The 17687-nt window shown below is 44.3% G+C and overlaps 1 protein-coding gene across 2 annotated transcripts in view; it reads left to right on the forward strand.

The window, feature by feature from the left end:
- IFFO2 (intermediate filament family orphan 2) overlaps positions 1-17687 on the forward strand; it is a 37141-nt gene that overhangs the window by 12935 nt on the left and 6519 nt on the right. The window contains exons 2-5 of one of the 2 annotated variants that reach the window (XM_005507984.4): positions 11641-11701; positions 11986-12081; positions 14203-14343; positions 16050-16192. In XM_005507984.4, coding sequence (XP_005508041.4) covers positions 11641-11701; positions 11986-12081; positions 14203-14343; positions 16050-16192 — 441 coding nt within the window. The remainder of the gene's footprint in view (positions 1-11640; positions 11702-11985; positions 12082-14202; positions 14344-16049; positions 16193-17687) is intronic. The other variant, XM_065038097.1, reaches the window with a different exon arrangement.

The raw sequence follows: 17687 nt of genomic DNA on the forward strand, positions 1-17687 counted from the left end.
TCCCCCCTCAGTCTCCTCTTGTCCAGCTCCAGAGCCCCAGCTCCCTCAGCCTTTCCTCACACGGGAGATGCTCCACTCCCTCCAGCATCTTGGTGGCTGCGCTGGACTCTCTGCAGCAGTTCCCTGTCCTGCTGGAACTGAGGGGCCACAGCTGGACACAATATTCCAGGTGTGGTCTCCCCAGGGCAGAGCAGAGGGGCAGGAGAACCTCTCTGACCTACTGACCACCCCCTTCTAACCCACCCCAGGTACCATTGGCTTCCTGGCCACAAGGGCCCAGTGCTGGCTCATGGTCATGAGCCTTTCTGCCTTTCCACACAGGTGGCTCGTGTGACGAGCTTTGAGGACACAGACACACCTCTCACAGCTCCCACGGTGCTGCTGCTGCCCATCTGAAACGCTGGAGACTCTCTGGGGAACAGGGTGACTCCTCATCTTTGAGCTCCTTTTACCAGCTGCATAGTAGAAAGGGAGGAAAGATTGAGATCTGAGAACGCGTGTTCTGGCTGGTGCTGCGGCCATTGCCTTGTGTCAGCCGAGGCACCTGGGAGACCCTTGAACTCAAGGCCCCACGCTGGCTTTCCTCATCTCTCTGCAACACCTGTGGCTTCGTGTGCCCTGCTCCTCTGGGTGATTTTACTTCTTTTCTTTGAAGCCAGTGAAAATTTAGATTCTGGGACAGGCATGCTGGTGCCTATCTTCTGCTGTTTAAACATATTTGATTAAATTAAGAGCATTAAGCAATTGTTAAGTTTCCCTAAACAATGGATGGATTTTTCTGTGATTATTACATAAGTCAGTTCTAATAATCCCTTCTCATTGTGCAGTTTCGTTGCTGAAACCAAGCGCTGGAGTCTTGTCGGTAACTCCCTTGTAAACAACTCGACTTCCAATTTGCAGAAGACATTTTTCTCGCTCCGTTCTCCTCTCCCGCAGCCTGTATTTATTTCAGTAACGATGCGAACGGCAGGGATGAGCCGTCCAAAGGAATCACATGGCTTTACTGGGACACGGGGATAATAGCGTGTTGTGTTCCACAGCTCGGGGCCTCCCAAAGCTCCTTTTGACCTTCTCCATGCAGGACACCGCGATTCTACAAGTTTCTCACATTAACACTTGTACCAGGCTATTTCTGTATGTTGACCGAAAGAATTTGAGATGATGAATAGTCTGTGCAATAATTGCAATGTGATTTAAAAGGCACTGGATGGGCTACTGTTTCCTGCCCTGCTATTGCGGGGTTAGCCAAAAAACTACTTCAAGATGTCCAGCTTCTGCTTCTTGTTTGTTCAGAGCTGCTTGTACGTGTCTGTCAGACCCACATAATGAAATGTAACCCCCCCTTGCCATACCATAGGTGGGTAGATAAACACACAGCAGCTTCTGAGGAGTAGAGAATAATGGGCAGCTCTGTTCTCTTCTTTGTCCCTTGGTTAAGTTTTATAGCATCTGTCACTTTTTTTTAATAGTAATTTTTTCAGATGGTCATTAATCCAAGTCAATTCTTCACTAATTTTACAGCAATTTTATAGATGCATGCACCAAAGCATCAGGAAAAAAACCACCTGGATGTTTGACATACTAAATTCCATAACATTGCAGCTCGTTGATAAGCAGAGTTGTAAAATAAATGTACATAGCCGATCGGCTGTCTTTAATGCAGGAGGTTTGTAGGAGTTATGTTTGCTAGAGATTGCCTTACATGGGAATTGGGTATTTGATAATTAACTTGTAGCTAGCAGCACTGTACAGGAATGTAATCCTGTGCTTTTCAGATTACCTGTTTCAAAATGAGTCAGAGTAATTACTTTATCTGCAGTTACGACAACAGTTTTACAGGAATGTAATGTTCTTTGGCTGGTTCCTAAGCTGCGCTTGCAGTTGTCTTCTGCAGGCCTGGAGTACGCAGAGCTCTTCTCTATAGTTCAGTGGCAAATGAGATACGGGTTTGCTGGATTAAGGTGTAAAAATGAGTGTTGTGCTGCTATTTTTCTAGAAAACAATTTGATCAGAGCTGGCATGAGCATGGACTCAGCTACAAGCTACAAATGAGACTCTAGGACGATGGCTTTTGAGCCTGCTGATGTGAGCTCTCTAGAAATAATAACAATACTATAATTAATAAATAATAAAAATACATAAGACACAATAAATTATAATAATAGAAGAATAGCAGCGTGGGAAATAGCCTTGGAAATACAATGTTGTCCTCCAGTGTGGTAAAATCAGGATATGTCCATCTTATTAAACTTCCTTTTTATTGTTAATAGAAATATACACAGAGAAGGGAAAGAAAATAAGCAGCTATACCTACAAAATGGGGGAAATGCCTTGGACTGCATTGATACAAGAGGAAGAGCACCAAGAATTTGAGCATTGTCCCAGGCTGATGTGGTAGCTACCTAGGCTACAATAAAATATTTACAAAGATGACTTAATTGTGCACAGTTGAGCTAACAAGAAACCCAAAATGCAGCGTGCTGTTGCTCATCTTGCCAAGAGCGTCACGCTGTCGTGATCTGTGTCAAATGGGCGTGTGGGTATAAATCTTATCAGATGTTTCATAGTTAGACCTAATAGTATTTACTACTCCACGCGTGGGCTGTATCGGGTTGCTGGAATCAGAGCTGACTTGTCAAGCGAACTGTCTGTCCGTCTGTCTGACGTTTTCTTGCAGAATACAATGTTGCTGCAGGTATTTGGAGGCGCAGAGAAGGTTCCACTCCCCAGCAATCTGCTGAATTCAGAGGAACTGTAGAAATGGAGTGCTCTGGTGGCACAGGGAACAGTCCTTACCTGTCTTAATGACCAAAAGCAGCTTGCTAGAAGTTGATAGCCCAGGTAATTCAATTGTTTTGCAGCTCCCGTCTCTATGATGGGTTTCTGATAGCTGCAAGGCTGTCTCAATCAAACCAAGGACTGATGGCAGTAATTGGAAGTTTAAAGTTCATCATAACATTTCCCCTTTGCAGTTGGGAACTGCTTTTAAGTGCAGTCCTCTTCTGTTTTGTACATTTTTCCCCCTCCCCACTTCTTAAGTCTTGGCCTAGTCTTGAGCTCTTTTTCTAGTTGTAGCCTGTTTTGTATTTACCTTGCTCTCTTGGCTGCTTCTCCTTTATTGCACAGAGTAAATCTTTACCCCCCTCCCCAAAGCAAGCCCACAGCCCAAACTTGTACATCTGAGTTGCTGTTTTTCCACAAGGCTCTTTAGTTCAAAGCCATTCTGGGCAAGCGTCGGTCACCGCTGAGCATACAGGAAGATGGAAGGCACACAGTCCCTGCCTTCTCATGTTACTGAGCAAATCCCTCTCCCCTTCCCTGGGGTCTGCTGTACCCAGCGAAAAAACTGCATTTCAGCTGTCAAAAACCGCAATAGATCCACACCGCAGAATTATTTGTTCATACTTAAGAGACGTATATTTGTTCAGGGGCTGTAAACACTGTCAGGAAGATTTTGACAGGAGTGAAAAATGAATTTAAGTTGGTGGCGCTGAGGGGAATACAACTGGCGTTCATTCTGCCTGCAACGCTGCTGCAGCCTGTCAGTGCCCAGCGCTCTGTGCTCACTACTAAATGCAGCTTAATTTATTATTGCTTGTGTTTGCGGTTGCTGGGACAGGTTGGGCATGGATTTGTAAATCCGTCTTTATACGCTTGCAGACATAAGTGGAGGATACAGAAAGTGTTTGGTTTATCTTGTGTATTAGTTATCATATCAGGAATTGCATCATAAATCTTGCTTCGAGAGCTCGCAGTCTGATGGGATCTTATCAGCTGGAACTGTTGATGAGTAACCAGAAATCATTTTGCTGCAGGAAACAGTTGTGTTCCTGTGATCAGCGCGATGGTTTAGAGGTGTGGAGGACGCTAGTGATAAAACGTGATTTTTAATTGGCCTCTGATTCTAGAGCATGGATACTCTATAAAGATTGAATAGACAGAGGCCTTTTGTGGTTTTGCTCCTTAAACTATAAAAATTCCATTCCTCCAAAGCACTTATGATTTCCATATGCACGAGATGGATGGGAGCAGCCAGCCAGCCGTGCAGAAATGTAAAGATGCTGTGAGCTCGCATGAAACCCTAAAAATAATTACCTTACCTAATCAGGTTCATTTCAGGAGTGGGTATTCCTAGCCATTGCTGGTAGGAGTTGTGGTTTGGAATGCTTCTTGCAGATTTAGCTGTATTTAAAAATCATTTCCAGCTGCAGAATAGGCAGGTTAGTGATATGCAGGTTTGGGTTATGTTGTCATGGGGCTGATCTTTCACTTCAGGTGAGTCTGCACTGGGTTTAGAGAAGCGAAGAGCAGGCAGGATGTGGGGAAAGAGGAAGCTGGACAAAACCTTTCAATGAAAGTAACTTTCAGCAGTTCTGGACTCACCCCCACAGAATGGCTTAGGAACCAGGATGCTGAATAGGTTAGAAACACACGGGAAAATCAAAGGCTTCTTTTCATGGCACTGGTTCAGTTCAGAGCTCCAGCACCCCCAGGTTCTGAGAGCAAGCTGAACTGAGGTTACTCAGTCAAGAGCAATTAGGCAATCAGGGAAGATGTGTTAGCCTATTTCTCAATCTACCTACAGCGAAAATAAATGGATTATTACATGCAAGGCAGCAGTATTGCAAGTGAATTTGCTACTCTGTGAGGTGGAAATAGGCTGCCAATGTGAATAGCCTTGGATGCACTGGGAAACGGAAGACTTACTATTATTATATTTTTTTCTTCACATATTTAGCTATGAGGTTGAACAGAACTGAAGTTCATAATTGGTACTTTTGCATCATACAGAGCCCTTTGCAAGGACAGGAGATCTCTTGTGAAAACACCCAACAGCAGCCTCACCCGCTGCTAAAACTACTTTGAGTAACTATCTTGTGTCTTTGTTAATGGGCTTCTGTGTTTGGGGCTGGGTGCAAGTACAAAAGGAGAGGGCCGAAGCTTCTCCAGGTATCCAAAGACATCTCAGATTTAAACCCAGCCTTTATTTAGTGCAGTGTTGTTTGCAAGAATAACTCATGAAGGAGCCTATGACCTGTAGCTTAAAATGTATTTAATGTTGCTGTGAATACTGCTCAATTGTATGTGGATTCTCCTAATGTATTAAAAGCACCATAATTTTCTTTAGAAAGGAATGCAGGCATGGAGGTTGCTTCTACTTGAAGTTGTTGAACTCATGTGACATTATGCATGGCTTTTGTTTAAACACCTTGTGTGGTCAGGAACAAAACACAAATGAACTCGCAGATGATTTTTATTGTGGTTCCAGGAACAGGCTGGAGCATCTTTCCAGGTGTATGTAATCAGGAGGCATAATTAGGCAATGTTTTTATGTAGAGTAAGTGCTTGTAGTAATTCTCTTCACAAGCAATTGCTGTTGTTCAAAGGCCTGTGTGCTGTTTTAAGTCTAGAACAGGACTTTAATATTAACCTTAGAATGAGACACCTGAGTAGGAACAGTGCAGAAGTTTCGAGTTCTGCTGGGCAGTGATTTTACTGGTATCATCCAGACCATTGCTACAGGTTCAAGAATATGTGCTCGACCATCGCTCTGACGGGTGGGAAATTTGCTGCTGCGATGACTGACTTGTAGCAAAGAGCTTTTGCGGAGAGGATGGTGCTTGCAATAGGCAAACCCATGACTTCATTCAGGAGCGCCGCTGCTGTGTTACAGCCAGGCTTTAATGGAATCAGACGTTCACATTAAATTAATACGTTTTACATGGAGCCCATCAACTAACATTTCATTTGCTTCAATAAGAAGTCAGGGCATGCGGCATTGAAATGGTCTGTGCTTGGGGTAATCTGGAAGAATCCTTATATTACAGCATCTTAAAAATGTTCGCTTAAACAAGAGGTAGCATTTGTGAATAAACTAATTGTTTAATGCAGGCTTATATCTAATTTAGTGCAAAATTAAGACTGGGTAGGAAAATGGTCTGTTAAGCAAGGATTCTAAAAGCAGGGAGAATGGTGCTTTGTTTCTTATTTTTTCCTTAACAAAATAAAGGAGGCTTCATGAAGGTTTTTTAACATGAAATCCATCTTGCATGGTCCAGTTCTTTTTAACTAACAAAACATGCAGACAGCTATTTGTGTTTACAATCCCAAGCTGCCTTCTTGCAGCCAGAGTGGTTTAGTGAGATGATAGGTGTAGGCTCTTCTCTCAATTGAGAAACACCATTGCGAATGGTTAAACAGAAACTGATGCTGCAGCAGAATTTTGGTATCGTAAAGGTTTCTCTACATCTGTCCAGAAAGCCCTGGACGTGATACTTTCTCATCCCTAACAACCACAGTGTGTTTCTCCCGAACAGCATAACCTGCCCAAATTTCTGTCGTGGCCGATTACAGGATTAGGTTGAGGATCCTTTTGTGTGGCAATCGAAGTTTGTACATCTGATGGGCCGCTAAGTCAATTCAAATGAAATATATAACAATCAGAGTTACAAACTGTAATGTTGGTAGTTATTATCTAGGTGTTGGAGAGGGGATTAGCGGGCATGTTACTGCAGACCCACGGTGAGAGGCGGCTTTAATGACCGTGAGTAACGCGAAATGATTCAATCACTTCGACTTGTGCGTGGCAATCTCCTGCCAGCGCTGGTGTGCAGTGTGGTTCACCTTGCCATCCGGAGCTCCTGTCAACAACCTATGGGCGTCAGAAAGATCCCAAAAGAACAAGCAGTGCTGCCGCCAAGGAACGGGAGCACAAAAACCGTGGCTGTGCCCCGTGATGGCAGAGCACGAAGCCTCCCGGGCAGGTGTGGTGACTTGGTCCTGCCACAGATGGGTGTTTTGTTCCATCTCCGTGCAGGTGTGGACATCAGAGGGTGCATCTGGGATGCTTCGGATCCAACAGATGAGCAAGGCTGGCTGCATCTCGGGCCAAAAGTGGACTAGAGGTGTCTTAGCTCGCGAGAAAAAATGCCGCTGTTCCCTGAAGTAGCACTGACAGTTCGTCCCTTCACTATGTTGATGTTTTCAGGAATTAGCAGCTGTTAATATTTTTGTGCACGTTTTATAGGCATTGCTCAAACTAACACTTTTGTTTCCTGTTATGGACTTGAGCACTCGAGCTATTAGGTTTTCCTTTCTGCCACTGCTTTTGTCCCATGAACTGATGGGAAGACACCCCATCAATAACAAAACGCAGTGAAAAGCTTTGGAGTCAGTACCTGAGAGAATGACGGGGAAAAACTTACACCACTGTGGATGTTTTGTGTGATTCTGTTTCTGTTTGGTGGTTTTCTTCTCTGCATAAAACTACCAGGAAGAAGGGTCTTCCTAAGGAGTTTTTTCTTATGGGAAAAAAATGTATTGTCATTAAATGTTGTTGGAGGAATATCGGCTTCCTTGAGGGAGGTATATTTGTACTGAAAGAAATGGTGCAGCTGATACCACCAGGCATCATTAACTATCAACAGATCTACTTGTACCTTTCTGCTTTGAGCAAAAAACATATTTAAAACACTAGGTTTATATTAGACAACAAACAACGTGCTTACAAAATATGTCAAAATAATATCGTACATCTAAAAATCCCAGGTTTTTCAAAGAAAATTGCTGAACGATTTTTGGAAAGGCGATTTCTGTTCTAAAGAGGCTTTGTGAATGTGCTCCAATGGGTAGTGCTCTGGTCTGTGTTCTTAAGCTTGACTTGATGATACTGAGAGAGAAGAAAGGAAGGTGTTTGTGTTCCTTGGCACAGGGAAAGTGGTTTGAAGCCTGTTGTGTCAACATAGGTTGCTCAGTTTAATTTCATTAAGGCTTAAAAACTTAGAGAAGCTTTTCAGGGACACTGTCCAGTTCTGAGGTGTCTCTGTGAGCTTTCTCCACTGTAGGAGGTGGTGTTGCTATGGGTAAACTGGTAGCTACTCTTCCAATTTCAAAGGAAACACAGAAGTTTGTGGTGTGACTCAGCTTTCCAAGAACCCCACTTTAAGCAATGTTAATCCCAGCTCACTATTCATGTGTTTTGTTTGCCTAATATCCTTGTAATGTCACTATTCCCGTTAAAGAAAACCAGCATCCTTTGTTCTCCTCTGAGCTGTGTCAGACGTGATGCAGGAGCAGTTTGGGGCCTGAAGCTGTGATGACCAAACGCTGCTGGAATGTAACGCGTCACATCTGGTAACAGGGGAAGAGATCCAAAGCTTCCAAAATTCAGATTATTTGGGGGATGGGTAGGTGGTTGCAACTAAAACATCCTTGGCGGGACAGTAAAGAAGGAAAAAAAAGCTTGGTTAGCTGTGAAATTCCTATTGCTGATTGATCGATTGATTTATTAAAGAAATAACTGAAAATATAAGAAGCAGCCTTGGAAGTCCAGTAGATTTAGATGGCAAGGTTTGCCTTTCTAGGTCAGGAAAAAAGATTTTGGGATACAGCTGGAAATCCTAGCAATTGATGCATCTGAGCCAAGAATGAAGTGTACGTGAGAGCAGCAGGAGCAGCTGGCTGGTTCATATCCTGCAGCGAATCTGTGACGACTGGTGTGTTTTTTAGCTTATAGCGTGTAAAACCATTTCCCTTTGGGTTTTATAGTCCTCGTCCTTCCTGCCGCTGCTTCTCATGTGGTTATCCAGCCGAGAGCTCACCTGCCCGCCCCAATTTACGCTGCGGAGATGGTTAATCAGGTGGCGTTTCCCGTTCCTCGAGACCAAGGCAGCAGCAGGTTCTGGTCCCTTCCAGTGACATTTTAGGCTGCACACACGAGTGGCATCACTGGCTCTGCCTTTAATCGGTAACTGAAGGGAAGTTATTGGTCACTGGGAGAATAATTTAGAGTATGTTTGAATATTAAAGACAGCAGAGCCATAGTTAGCATCTCGGTGGCATGCGGGCTCCTTACCGCCGCTTCTGTTGGCGTGTGTGTAGCAGCACAGCTGCCAAGGTCCCTTTTAAATTCAGTCTTGTGTGTTACAGCAAATACAGGATGATGATATGAATGAGCAATCTTCCTATTGTCTCACTTCCTTGGAAGTTTAAATGTAGAGAATTAATCCTCTGCTTCATTGTCAGCCTCCACCTTCCCATCCGTCTCCTTCCTCTCTTGGCTACAAATAGTCTCCTGAGGTTTAAGCGTGAGGAGAAAGTAAGATTGGCGGGTTTAGCTGTTAAATGAGGTTAATCAGCTTGGTAGGAGGTGGGAGAAATGTGCTCTGAGGTTGAGAATACGATACTAATGGTTAGCAAGACCCTTATTATCAGTCCAGTGTAAAATTCCTTCTGTTAGGCATGCACTTTTTGGTTACAAATTACCCAGTTGTTTTATTGTTCCTATAATTAAGCAAAACACAGAAATTGTGGGGAAGATGCGTATCAGTATAAAATAAGGCATCGTTTTCCTCTTCTCTTGAAGACACCGTCTTGAGTTTGACAGAAGGGAATTAGGGCTGTAAATCACTGTTCTGCACAATGCACTTGAACTGGCACAAGGAGAAGCAATCGAACTACTGGAATTTCTGCAGGCTGAGGAAACTTGGTCTGAGCAGCCTCTGAGATGCGTCATTTTGGAGACTGTCCAGAAAGGCTGAACTGCTGGGGAGGAATGCTAATATTTTTCGCTAGCTTTTGGCAGAGTCAGTAAAAATATGCAGAGACGCCTTCCAAAAATACGTCCCTCTCCGCAGAATGCACGACACACCGTAGGGCTGCAAATAATACGGGAGATAACCTGGATGCAGCCAGTATTCCTCACTTCAACAGTTAAAACCTTAAAGCAGCGTATCAGTTTTTGCAGTGTCTGCTTGACTTGCATCCATAAATGACAGCGGGCTGGCAGAAAGACCAGGAGGAACGATTGAAGGCACACAACACTCTGTAACAGAAGGAGACCATCTTACAGATTGCGAATATATTTGACTGCTTTAATTAATTTCACCTTCTTGCCTTTAATATTAAAATCTGAAAACAAAGTTACTATTTTTGTAGAAATGTACATGTAATTACTAGTAAAAAAAAAATAAATAAGATATGGTAATAAGAGCTAAAACATTTAATGACAAATGCAAATTTCAGCCTAAATATTTTGCCCTGCTTGGCAGTAAAACATTTTGCTGGGAAAAATATGCACAACAAGTCTTGCTGTGTAAATCAAACTTCAGCTGTAGAGTGGAGAACTGGGACACTGTTACGTTGGATATTCACAGAATCCCAGAGTGTCAGGGACTGGAAGGGCCCTGGAAAGCCCATCCAGTGCAATCCCCCCATGGAGCAGGAACACCCAGATGAGGTTACACAGGAAGGTGTCCAGGCGGGTTGGAATGTCTGCAGAGAAGGAGACTCCACAACCCCCCTGGGCAGCCTGGGCCAGGCTCTGCCACCCTCACCAGGAAGAAGTTTCTTCTCAAATTTAAGTGGAACCTCTCGTGTTCCCGTTTGCACCCATTGCCCCTTGTCCTGTCACTGGTTGTCACCAGAAGAGCCTGGCTCCATCCTCCTGACACTCCCCCTTTCCATCTTGATCCCCAGGAATGAGTCCCCCCTGTCTCCTCTTGTCCAGCTCCAGAGCCCCAGCTCCCTCAGCCTTTCCTCACACGGGAGATGCTCCACTCCCTTCAGCATCTTGGTGGCTGCGCTGGACTCTCTCCAGCAGTTCCCTGTCCTGCTGGAACTGAGGGGCCACAGCTGGACACAATATTCCAGGTGTGGTCTCCCCAGGGCAGAGCAGAGGGGCAGGAGAACCTCTCTGACCTACTGACCACCCCCTTCTAACCCACCCCAGGTACCATTGGCTTCCTGGCCACCAGGGCCCAGTGCTGGCTCATGGTCACCCTGCTGTCCCCAGGACCCCCAGCTCCCTTTCCCCTACGCTGCTGTCTAATAGGTCATTCCCCAACTTATACCGGAACCTGGGGTGTTCCTGCACCACAATAGCAGGAAAGAGCCTGATGTAGCCCATGTGTCATCCTGCCACTGCACTTGTCTGATTTGATTTAATTAATGTTTTTATTTAATAGATTTCTGGGCCTGTGGTTTGCCATGTTCAGTTAAACTCTAAAAAGTGTTGAGGTAGCAACAGAAATTATCATGATGGTACCCAGATAATGTTCACGGGACTATTTTAATCACGTGGCATCCAAAGTTTCTTTTCCCAAAGCGTCGTTCCTGGTGTTGTAGCAGACTGGGTTTCGTGATCCAGTTTGCAGCTGCGGTTCCCGCTCCGCCCCTGCAGCGCTGCAGCAGCAGCGAGCTGGAGACGCTGCGTTGAGGGTGTTTGCCCGAGTCCTCTCCTTGCAACTGCGGTGCTGAGAAATCCCTCACGCATGGAGATTATCGAGGATTCTGATGTAAAAGTCACATAAACCTATGAATTCATTGGACTGAACAGATAAATAGGAAGGCGGCTGATTCAGATAACTGACCTTCACCTCATTCTTTTTGCACTGAAAATTTCCCAACCTTATTTGCAACCAAATATTGCGCAGAGGAGCAGGAAGAGCACTGGTCCAAATGAAAGTGGTTTTAGCTTTTATTCTCTTACAGACTTAATGTTCCTGATTTGCGGGTGTACAAGTGAGAGGGACCATCTGCTGTACATTTCAAATAACTGTCATCACCCCACAGCTACCAGAAGACTTGTGATTTGGGTTTTTTGCATAATTAACACTTCACTTGCAAATCTTTGTCTCTCAGATGGGAAGAGGAACTGACGAGAAGAATGAGTCTGGAATCTATGGTAGAAACCTTGCGAGAGGTAAGTTTTGAATAGCATATATTGAAAAGTATGGGCTTTCTCTGCACCTTTTATTACGCTAGTAATATTTTGAGTTGTTTTTTTAATTAAAAATCTATTTTCTAGTTAGAGCAGCTGCCTGTATGCTAGAGAATAGTGTTAGTGTTAATGTTTGGAAGCTGAAGCAGGCAGAATTCTGTGACAAAGTGAACCGCGGGGGTGGCGAGGTGCCTTATCGGCCCTGTCGGGGTTATGTGAGGAAACGCGTGTCGCCCTCTTAATTCTTGGTGTGCTTTCTCTGGCAGGAGGCGCAGGAAGCGGAAGCTCTCCAGGAGGAGTTAAATGAAAAGATTGAGAGGCTGAAAGCAGAACTTGTGGTCTTTAAGGGTCTGATGAGTGATGTAAGTACACAGGAGAGCGGAGCGGCCGACTCCCACTGCCTCTGTGAGATGTGTGTGTCATGCAAATGGCTTCATTCATAAAAAGGTTCTGGTTTTAGTGAGTGCCGCTTCGTAGTTAGCGTTATGGCTGCCTCGATGACCTAATGCATCAGACAGATCACCCTGCCCCCTGCTTCCCGTCTGGTCTGTGGAGATGCATTAACTCGCCGCTTAACCCATAACCCGGACTCTTCCCTCCCTTCCCCGTTCTGCAGCCGTGGCAAAAACTAAAATGTTGGAAAGTGGCAGGTTAGGGCGAAGGGCTCCTCACCGATGGTGCAGCACCGGCTGTCGCTAACGAGGGGGTTTTGCTCCAGGTCACAAAAAATCACATTCAAAAAGGAACATGTATGGGTTTCCCAACTCCCTTTATGCAAGCTCTGAAGGGATTAACCCACTATCACTGGCTCAGGTATCTGACTTGGTTCCCAGTACTGCTTTCACCTAATTTATTTATTTGTTTTTAAATCCTTGATTTCTTAGGAAGTTCCTCAGAATCTTTCCTCAGAACCGAGAGATCTTTTAGGCTACAACTGAGGAATTTTTTCTTATATTTAGACATACCGAGAGCATGTATACATGCAGTTATCTAGTAAGATAAGCCGGGTGAACGTTAAGTACGGTGCCTTTCTCTGTAAGACTGCAGTAGTGCTGATCCAAGTTGTATAATGAATATGTCCTGTTACGTTTATTCTGTAATTTTGGGTAGAACTGCTTCCTTCCGTCTTTATACAAACCTGCAGAACCTGCTCCCTGGTGTCAAATACATTCTCTCAGGGCCGCTAGATGGGTTCATGTGAAATTCGGCAATTAGCTGTCTCTTCTTTTGGTGTTTAATTGAGAAAAGGCATGCGTGGTTAGAGGCAGTGTGAAAGGGAGAAACTCGTCAGGGCTGTATCACTGGGATGACTTCTTCAGCGAGGAAGAGATGTTGCTCGGTGTGTACAAAAAGGGTGGTGGCGAATGCAAACATCCTCCTCAACCTGAGAGAAAGTGCGTTATAGGCTTTGCAAACTCTGCAAGGGAGAAGGCAGCCTAAGGAAAGCACTGAGAACGCTTGTGTTGAATCCCTCTGTGGAAATATTTAGAGCAGAGAAATGCAAAATGTTGGCCTGTGACTCTCGCCTTCCTGTGGAAAAGAATCCCTGGTACCTATTCGGCTGATAAGATTGTCTCTAAATTGTCCAAAGGTGGTTGACAGGAGCTGGAGAAGAACTCTAATAATTTAAAAACTAAACAAAAAAAAAAACCCTAAGCTTTCTTCTTGGGAAGAGGATTTGGTATTTAAGAAAGCTCTGCAAAGAGTTTTTCTGCTTTTCTGCTCAAAGTGGAAGCATTTCCTAGCCCCTGAAGTGATACTTTGCAACAGGGTAAGTCTCATCTAGGCTGGAAAATAGGCTTTTTGTGGAACAATCCTTCTTCATAATGAGCCAGCTGTACTGTCTGAGTGGGAGTATCTCTTATAGATTATGGTTATAATTACTGTTCAGAGTGAAGCGAGACACAATATTTTTCATGTAGAACTTTTGCTGGGCCGGAAGCCAGGCTAATGCCAATGAGGAGGATTTCCAGTGTCACAAGCTTTCATGGATCTCTTTAGATCCAATCTTGATTTTAGGTTTTCATGGTATGTATGAAGTTGCCGTGTAGCCTGGATTCTGTTTTAGAAGCAGCTTTTCCTGGCAGGCACCATTTTTCTGTCTGAAAGGGAGGGAAGTTTGCACACTCAGCAGATTTTAGGTTCCATTCTGTTCTGCACATGCTCAACAGGGTTTTTCTCCTCCTTTTTAAGAGCACTATTGACCCATAAAAGTGTACTGTTGCCACATGTAGCAGTTGTTTTGGGGTGGGTATAGGGTTTTTTGGTGGCAAATCAAGTTGAAATTTTATTAGAATTGGATATGAATGTTAATTGTTAGCTGTCCAGTCTCTTTAGATTGTCTGTGTACTGCCTTTCCCAGAGAACACTATGTAATATTGCTTAAGAATGGTATGCCCTGGGGTTAGAGAGATACTGTGGGGTATCTCCTCTTTCCTGAACTGTATAATAATAGAAGATAATCACTACTGTCCTTCCTGCAGCCCATGACAGACCTGGACACAAAGATTCAAGAAAAGGCCATGAAGGTGGACATGGACATCTGTCGGCGAATCGATATCACAGCCAAGCTGTGCGATGTCGCGCAGCAGCGCAACTCGGAAGACGTTTCCAAGATATTCCAGGTGATTAGGCCATGAATTTTCCATAGGGTAGGACAAGAGGGAGCAGTGTTGAGGAGTGTGGTCCAGGTCGTTTGCCTTTTCTTGAAATCTCTCTATGTAGCCATATTTTCTTCTTTCTCAGTCTTCAAGTGTAGCTCTCTTCTGCAGAAACTCTAGTTCTAAGAGCACAAAATTTAGAGAGTTTCAATAAAGAAGTCTCAGGGTGACCTTTAAGACACACTGTCAGTCTGATGCTAGTCTACAATTAATGCAGGGGGGAAATAAAAGCATTACGGAGTCTCGGTTTGTACACGTGGCTTCCTCACATTTGTTCCCTTCACAAGTGAGAAGTTTTAAGCTTGTGGAGCTGTCATCTAAATGTTCTTATTTCTGGCTCAAGCTGCATGGCCAGAAATAACGCTTCTGACTGCTTGGTGAGACTGGAAACTCCAGTTGCTTTCCTTGAGCTGTTGTGGCTCCTTGGTGCTGGTAGGAAAGTCGTTTAATTTGCTCCGAAAGCGAGCGGCTACAGCTCTGTGTGGAGCAAACCTGTAACTCCCAGTGCAGCTGGACTTCTGTCATAGCTGCGGTTCCGGTTGTGATTAACCCAGCTTCCCTCTGCGTCGATCTAAATGTGTCTGCAGTCTTTCAGTGAGGCTGATGCTTTTCTCTGTATAGTGATGCCATATAGTGTGCTAAATGCCATACAAAACCACCATAAAAGATCCTTGTGGTCTCTACTGGTTGTGCTTTTTGGCTATAGTGAAGTAGCCAAAATGTTTGATTTTTTTATTATTATTATTTTTTTCTTTTATGTCCCAAAAGATTCAAACTTTCTTATTGGAAACAATTATTTTTGTAGCAAGTTGAGCCATTGAAGCGTGCTGGTGATTCCTTCTCATCTTTGAATAGAATTGCTTTGTCTTTCTGCTCAAAGATAACTCCAAAGCACGCTTTTGGTCAAGCATGCAGTGGTTAAAATGATCGACACAGAGAATAACAATAAGGGACGGCTTATGTGCCAAGTAGAGGAAAAACGACAGTTAATTTGGGAGCAAACTGTGTGTTTGTGACTCTGTGGCACCATCTGTGAATGTCGTCGATGTTCCCGGTCCTCAGATGAAGACGTGATCCTCTGTGCCCTTTGCAGGGGTATCCGTCCCTGCGCATTTACGAGCTTCATTTCTTTGAGGTTGTCTAGGTGTTTCTGTGGCCCAGTTAACCCTTCTTTTGTCAACCTGAAGAGCAGCAGCCTGCTGGGCTGGGAATGGAGGCTCTTTAGAAAGGTTTCCCATCTACTCTTTGGTGGTGGTTCGACGCTGGGAGCTGTGGTGGTGGCAGGAGAGGGAGAGTTCTGTCATTGCTCTCGAGCCTGCTGCCTGGGCGCTCCCGCCAGCTTAACGCTTTGACCCCGTGTCATTCTAACCTCTGCATGTCCTCTGGTGGGTCCTGGACTGGTGTTGGTGACCAGATGAACTTGTGTAGAGCGCTGGCAGCCTGCAGCTTGCTTTGCTCTCCGCTCCTCCGAACCGCTTCCCTGTGCTCTGTGTTCACCACTCATTAACAGACGCAACTCCTGTCCTGAATACGAGCAACCCCTGAATTGCCCGGGAGCTGATGAACAGTTATATTTGCTCAAACCTAATGCCTGTCCTTCTTTATTCCCACCCCTCACGGCGCAGCACCTCAGTTGAACCTTCTAGTTACTGCTCTTCTCTCCAATTAAGGTGGCTTCCAAGAAGAAAGACCGCAAGCTCACGTCTGACGACGACCTCTCTGAGCAGGATGGAGACAACGGCAGGTTCTCTGACGATGAGGTCAGCTGCTCCTTGAACATCACGGATGAAATGAAGCGGATGTTTAATCAGCTGTGAGTATCATGGGGAAAATCTATTCCAAAATGCAGCTTTAATCCCAGAACTCATTGAGTTATTTCTATATGCTTGCAGAAGTATTATTTTCCTCCACCCGGTGCTCACTAGGAGTTGAACCCGAGCTGCCAGGATGGTACCTACTCCAAGGAAGTTCAGATAAAATTAATAGAAGCTGATTTTTCTTTGTCCCTTGAATAGAGGAGGTCTGACTTTCCCAGAGAGGAGAATTCCCTGTGTTGGACGGTATTTAATATATAGGAGTACACCAGAAATACCCTAAGTAGCATTAGCTCCTCTTCTGCTGTCAGTTGGTGCCAAAAGTTCTGTTTTCAGGGGCTGTGTCTCCTTCCACCTGAATTTCATGCATAGGGGGGCATGTTTTGTACAAAAGGTGTAGGTAACTCCATTTGTTACGACTCTTGTTTTAAAGTCTTTAGGCCTTTATTAATATTCAGTGTAATAAATACAGATTTTTGACTTCTCCACTGCTAGAATTCAGTGTGACAGCAGATAATGTGGATTTTTTAGAAAAGCAAGAGGCTAAAATTTAGCTACTAGGTTGGTAATGCATTTAGGTTTGGGGTTTGTTCTTAAAGCTGTGCTGTGATACCCAGTTTTTAGTGGTGTTGCTAATGCCATTCTTATCTGGTCCTTATTTGGCACATAGTGCTGCAGGAATCTTGTTACATGCAAATAGGGTTGATGTAGAAAAGTGTTCATGACTTACTGAGAATGGTACATGTCTAAGGATATCTGGGTTTGGGGGCTTTATGAGGTAGAAAAGACTATTTTACAAATAACTGAATAGCTTATCTCATTAACAGAAACTGAAAGCAACTTGCATTTTATCTATCATGAACTTAATCTTTAGGTGTGCAGTAGTAAAAACTCCAAATGCAATTGGCTTTGAGCGGTGTGTATGGGTAAAAGCAGCAGTCGGGACTTCCTGACAGGGATAGCTCTTGCAAAAAGAAACTGCTTTGAAGAAGGTGAATTGCAAAAGGCATAATCACATATGTCCAAGTTTATTGGATTTTTCAAGAATTATTTTTTAAAAGTCATGCTGAGCATAGACAAATAGTCTGTGTCTTTTGCCAAGCTCTTCAGCCTCCTAAGGACAGTATCGGACTGGGCTTCCGGCCTGAGATGTTATCTGCTTCAAAGGAAGTGAGCTAACGTAACAAAAATGAATCAATCTGAAATGAGCAGACTGCTTCTGGGAGCAAGTTCAGACTTTGTCAGGCCTCCTTGACAAAGACAAGAAGCAGCTACTCGTGTTTCACCCTGCTGCTGTTCAAACCAAAAGGGACCGAGTGCCTTCGGAAACTTGCTTTTCTTGCACAACTGACCAAACAACAGTGTTAAAGGCCATTCTCGCCACTGTTTGCTCTCAGTCTTAAGTGGCTGTAGTGGTATCTTTGTTTTTCAAGTCAACAATAAGTATCTATACTCACCTTGCGCATCATTTCGGGGTTCAGTTTTTTCACTTTT

This window comes from Columba livia, chromosome 21 (assembly GCF_036013475.1).
Source record: "Columba livia isolate bColLiv1 breed racing homer chromosome 21, bColLiv1.pat.W.v2, whole genome shotgun sequence".
NCBI lineage: Eukaryota > Metazoa > Chordata > Aves > Columbiformes > Columbidae > Columba > Columba livia.